The sequence below is a fragment of the Coregonus lavaretus genome, assembly GCF_964263955.1.
Source record: "Coregonus lavaretus genome assembly, chromosome: 28".
Lineage (NCBI taxonomy): Eukaryota > Metazoa > Chordata > Actinopteri > Salmoniformes > Salmonidae > Coregonus > Coregonus lavaretus.
The window spans coordinates 16,743,005-16,749,108 of NC_140015.1; the positions used below are offsets into that span (position 1 = coordinate 16,743,005).

At 42.9% G+C, this 6,104-nt stretch overlaps 1 protein-coding gene across 2 annotated transcripts; it reads right to left on the reverse strand.

Moving 5' to 3' along the window:
- Positions 1-758: 758 nt before the first annotated feature.
- On the reverse strand, positions 759-4,795 carry LOC311103506 (eukaryotic translation initiation factor 3 subunit G; the record flags this gene model as incomplete). Of its 2 annotated transcripts, XM_084145080.1 has the most annotated exons (10): positions 4,677-4,795; positions 4,544-4,590; positions 4,095-4,183; positions 3,899-3,958; positions 2,409-2,513; positions 2,012-2,204; positions 1,768-1,887; positions 1,357-1,493; positions 1,043-1,149; positions 759-846 (listed from the first exon to the last, which is right to left on the reverse strand). In XM_084145080.1, exons 1-10 carry the CDS (start codon positions 4,697-4,699, stop codon positions 831-833), a joined length of 897 nt encoding a protein of 298 aa, XP_084001206.1. In that variant the 5' UTR covers positions 4,700-4,795. The 2 variants fall into 2 exon arrangements, with proteins under 2 accessions (XP_084001206.1, XP_084001207.1); XM_084145081.1 differs by lacking the exon at positions 759-846 and having other exon boundaries at positions 1,039-1,149; positions 4,677-4,736.
- Between the last annotated feature and the right edge of the window lie 1,309 nt (positions 4,796-6,104).

Consider the following 6,104-nt stretch of genomic DNA (forward strand, 5'->3'; position numbering starts at 1 on the left):
TACATGATAGGACGTAAGCAGTTTGCATTCTCTAAGTTAACTACAGTGTCTGCAATGAGGATGTGAGCCCAAGAGATGTGAACGATAAGCATTGACTATCACAATTATCAAATTAACATTCTATTCACAATGGGTAGAAACATCTAAAGTGAGGTTCCCATGTAGAAGGGTCAAACATGTTTTACATTGCGCCCCATTTACCACCCATGCCAGGCTTAAGTATCTTAATTTGCCTACTGGATCTCCTGTTGCTCACTGCCTTCTCTACATCCCCTGCCTCATCTGTCAAGTGTGGAAACTCGTACTATTGGGAGAAACTACTTGTGCATTCATGTGCTTTGACCTCGAACACTAATGGCTAACAAGCTGCTTAAGTACAGCTCATGTTCAAAAACCAGTTTAAATGTCCTGCATTTAACTGCCAAATGCTGTTGGAGGTAGTTCCCTTAGGTGATGTTGAAGATGTCTGAGCTCAAGGATAGACTAATTTCCCACTAGTAGTTGGGAGGGGTGTTGAAGTGGATATGCTCATATTTGCAGTGCTACCTATGTAGCCTGATCTGCCATAACCCTCAGCTCATCTGTTCTGCTTTCACCCCCCCACCCATTGAATTCACTCATCTTATGAACAATGAGTCATTCCAAGTTAGTATTCAATGAAAGGGTTTGTATTCTGTAGAAGCTTACAGCGTATGAATGACAACATACCAGGATTTAGCTACAAACAAGTGACACAGTCTGATACAGTGAATGACAAGTGTTTTTCATCACTGCTTTATTTAGACAGCCACATTCCTACATGAAGAATAACCTCCTGAAATATCTTCATCTCAGTTGTTTGATGGTCTGGGGGGAGAAAGATGGTTGAATTAAATGGATCCAATAGAATATCTGATGCAATTTAGTGGTGAAGCGTCTAGATTCTAAACAGCCACTGATTTCAATGCATATGGAATCTATTATAGTTCCTGATGGGTGCTCCATCTACTACACCCACCACTCTACAAACATGAACTCATCACAAGTCCCCAAAAATACTCACTTGGCCCATTCCACATTGAGGATAAGATGATCGTATCCAAATCCTGACACTCCTGCGATGGCTCTGGCTGCGTCCTCCCTGCGGTGGAAACTGATAAAGGCAAAGCCCTGAAGGACCGAGTCAAACAAAGAGGCCGTTAGAATGCAAACAAACCAAACACACGACAACCAGTTTAACTTCTGAAAGGAAGACCGGTAAAATGCTCCCGCAATTTTCAATAACTTTTTTTTTTTTACCCTGCACGAGCAAGTTAATGGATATGCATACACTACTTCTAAACTAGTAACCATTTCAACTTCTACTACTGCTCTCACCTTGGACTGGCCTGTGTTTTTGTCCTTGGCCAGGTAGATCCTGGAGATGGAGCCGAACGGCCTGAAGAGCTCCTGCAGATCCGTCTCGCGGGTGTCCTCAGACAGGTTGGTCACACGGATGGTGGCGTTGTCATCAGCTGTGGAGGGATAAACACACTGTTTGTTACAGTTTAGGTCTGGGTTTGTGTTATCCCACCCCCAGCCATTTAGACATCTTACCAAAATGCCTGGCTTTGTTGGAATTTCCCAATGAAATCAAGATTGGACTGCTCCATGCTGAACCGGGACCATGAGTGTTGTCCAGACATCAAGATACTTCTCAAACGAGACTACGGTGTTGAGGTCTGGTAACTCTAGACTAGTATGCTCCTTATTCTAGGAAACAGAGTGGAAGAGTCAAATCATACGTACATGCACCACGGCGATTGGGTTGCATGGACTCTCCTCTACGTGTGCTGCCGTCCCTCAGGCTGGGGGGCACATACTTCCCAGTCTTGCTCCCTGCAGCTGGTGCGGCAGGCTCAGGCTCGTCTGAAACAAAGTTTCAAAAATATCCATTAGTGATGTCCATTTAACAAAATCATGAACCACAAATATGACTGTGTAAATGTACAGCACAATATAACTTCTAAGCTATGGGCAAATATGACAATACCTCCTGCAGTCTTCGTCGGGTCTCCAGTGGACAGGCCCAGCTGCTCGGCCAGCTCCTTCTGCATGGGGCCCAGAGTGTCCTTGTAGGGGCAGCGGGTGGTCCAATGGTCTCCTTTACAGATTCGACAGGACACTATCTTCTGTCCCTTCAGCTTGTTCATGGGGTCCTCTTCCACATCTTGGGCATTCAGGTCCTGAGAGAAGGATTCAGATTATTACATGGCATCAACACAGATTCATACCAGAACTAAAGGTGACAATGAACTAGGATCATACAACTACATCATACAAAAACAAATTAACTGGTGGATTGTTGTGACTGAAGAGGCAGTTACTTCCCAGACGATCTCTGATGGCTCAAAGAACAATTCTAGATCAGCATCTCAGTGGCTCCTCACCTCTTTGCTAGAGATGAACACCATAAAGACATCATCACTGACTGTGGTGTCAGCAACATTGGGACCTGGTGGGTCATACTCTGAGTTGCCAAACTTCTTCCAGTTCTGATTGGCGGGGATAGAAAAGCAATGATAAGTTAAATCAAAATACCTTCACATTTTAACCCTTTACACTCGTGGGAATTGGCCTATATGGATAGGGCTAAATTTAAATGTGAATAAGCATATGAATAACCATGGTAGCAATTCAAAAAGGGAACAGTTTGGAGATTATGGGTAAATTATTAGACTAAAGGTGAGGACACAACCGTTCACCTGACACGACTGAATCCAAACATTACACTGTTGATGTTATGTGCATTTTAAATTTACTGTACTTTTTGCCGCATTTGTTGATAATGAAATCTGAAAATACTATGGATACATTTTGGGTAGGTGCAACAAAGAACAAATCAATTACTGGGGTTTGAGTGAGAGGTCTAACTGGTGTTTCCAAGTGGCCACACACCTCTCCAAAGTGTGAACAGTTCCTAAGCAATTTCAATGCACTTTTATGACTCAAAGAACATTCTTCAACTATAAGGTGCTTTTTTGAGCTCTCCTAGCTGTGCTGTTGAGGAACTAGAGGAAGCACACTTGCAGTTATTTTGTTTGGAACACAGCCCTGCATCCCCGCCTTTACCCAATTACTGTTGTTTATGCAATACAAAAACAGTCCGTTATAAATCAAAATATGGGTCAGGTGGGCATAATTTGAAAGCTTGTTCTATTGCCAACATGACTAGCTAAATTATTAAATATGATCTTAATGTTAGGCTTTCACAAGGCAATTCAGAGAAGCAGATAGTAATTTTGGTGTCATGAGTGCATTCAGATGCGTGTTCAGCACAACATTTTCTTCACAATACATCAACCGTAGGCTCATTCTGTTCAGGATGGGGGGGTTTAACACCATGTCATCTTGTAACTGTACATCAAACAAAGGAATCATAAACATTGACAGTGTATATTACACGAGTCTTAGGATATGGAAATGTGAAGTACCCATTTGGACTCAGGTGTGTTTGGCTTGCTTGTATGACATCAGTGATATTTACTATTATCCTTAACGTCTCATCTTTCAAAACACAGAGTCCTCGTAATTTATAGCATTTCCCTCACTCAGACAAAACATTTCTAAAGTTACCCAATTAGCGGGACAGATGGGAGCAACTTCTTGTCACATGCAGTGCTCAACTTCAGAACAGCTGTCAGTCAAAACCCATACAAAGCTGTGAAGAGGAGACCCTGAGCTCTGACGTCGTGCATAGCATGTTACTGTACAGCCACTGCCTTCCAATTTAGGTGCTTATCAGTGTCCAAATCTGCCATTTTCCACCCATATACAGGTAGGAGTGTAAAGGGTTAATGTACAATCCTGTTAAACTCAATACTGAGGTGTTGTGCAACAAAGGTTAAGATTGTGCTAAGTTCCCAAAGAAAACACTGACCTTTCTCCTGGCAACAGCTTTGGAGGCCTTCCTAGTCTCAATCTTGAAGGTGCGAATAATCTATAACACAAATGACAAATGTTTTTCATTTCTTAGTTTGTTACATCTGATTCACAGACATCATGGGCAGTAGACTTTGTGGGAAGGAATCAAGAATCCAGCTCTCCTATTTGGATGAGCATAAAAGAAAAATCACCTTGACCTTCTTTCCATCCTCATCGATCTTGTATTCCGTGATGGTTTTAATATTTCCTTTGACGGTTTCTTTTGGAGGGGGTAGGGTACCTAGTGGTGGGGATGACAACACACAAATTAAGTCCTGATAGTTAACAATAATATCGATACTGTCTGTTAGTAGATTGTTAGCTGCCTGCTAACAAGGCAGGCCAACTACATCATGACGATTAACAGTTGACATTATTTTCCTGACAGACTAGTTAGCTCCCACCAAGTTTACTTACTAGCTAGCTAACCAACTAATGTTACATGGGGGGGGGGGGGGTCTTCTCCCTGTCAAATCACAAGTATGACAGAGAAACAAACGACTAAAATGAAGAAAGAGTACACGTGGAAATCGCCTGCTTTAGCTAGCAAGTTAATGTCAATGCTAGCAAGCTAATATTAGCTAGTTAGCCAACTTCTTACCTTCGTCTCCCTCCTCTTCAACCTGATCGGCCCAACTGGGCTTGGAACTAGAAAGAAGGATTAACACACAGTATTTGAGAATTCAAACACATGATATATACGATAATCATCATATTTGTATTGAAGAACTCACTCGTCGTATTCAATCGACGGCATTCTGTCAGTGTGTGCAGCAGCCAGAGAACAAGGAAAGCTAAACGAACGACACAAACTGAAAAGCTGACCAAATAGGTTAGCTAGAGCGCCACCAACCGGTACGGAGGCTACTTAATGCAACTGAAATGATAAGGCACAAGATCTTCTTCGATGAGGTTTACCGGCGGTTGGCATCCAATAAATGATGCATTACCGCCACCTACTAGACTGGAGTATAACTCCCTTATACTTTGCTTGAAATAAATAAATAAATGAACAAATACCCTACCATCTAAACCTACACTTCACAACAAAAAAATATAATAATAATAAAAATAGAAACCTCCACCCTACTCCACTATTTAAATCTCTTTAGTCCTACCTCAGGCCAACAGCCTGAAAGGATGGGACACAACATTTGTACATTTTAGCAGACGCTCTAATCCAGAGGGATTTACAGGAGCAATTAGGGTTAAGTGCCTTGCTCAAGGGCACATCGACAGATTTTTCACCTAGTCGGCTCGGGGATTAGAACCAGCTACCACGTGTCTCTCTATTTTACGTGGGAATACTTGGGAACAGAGTTCTTAAATTAAAATCACTTGGAGCTGATTTCCTGGTGTTTTTACAGTCCTTTATGTCCAACAATGAAACATTTTTGCCCAGAAAACTTGGGGGGTCAAATTAAACTACCAGCATGCCAAATTCGACCCGCAGGCTGCCAGTTGGGGAACCCTGACCATAAGCTTGACACCTGTAACAACGTAATGTATTCGGCACAAAAGCTCTTACAGGATAACTTATATATCCTAGGGCCTCCCGAGTGCTGCAGCGGTCTAAGGCACTGCATCGCAGTGCAAGCTGGGTTACTACAGATCCTGGTTTGATACTGGGCTGTGTCGCAGCCGGCCGCGACCAGTCTGGGTTAGGGGAGGGTTTGGCCGGCTGTGATCTCCTTGTCCCAGCGACTCCTGTGTTTGGGCCTGGCACATGCACGCTGACACATTCGCCAGGTGTACGGTGTTTCCTCCGACACATTGGTGCGGCTGGCATCCGGGTTAAGCGTGCATTGTATCAAGAAGCAGTGTGGCTTGGTGGGGTGGTGTGCACAGCTCTTGACCTTCGCCCTCTCCTGAGTCCGTATGGGAGTTGCAGCTATGGGATAAGACTGTAACTACCAATTGGATATGACGAAATTGGGGGGTTAAAAAAAAGATATATACATATATAATAATAATTATAACTTATATATCCTAACATACAGGATAACGTATATATCCTAACATCAAAGACTCAACATCAAAACTCAAAAGAACAGACAATGATTATTCTGTTTCAACGCTCATGCCACCCTGTCTGCGTCGCACCAAACGACCAGCATCACAAACACCGGGAATCTTCCCCTTTAGTCAGTGTTGCCATGTTC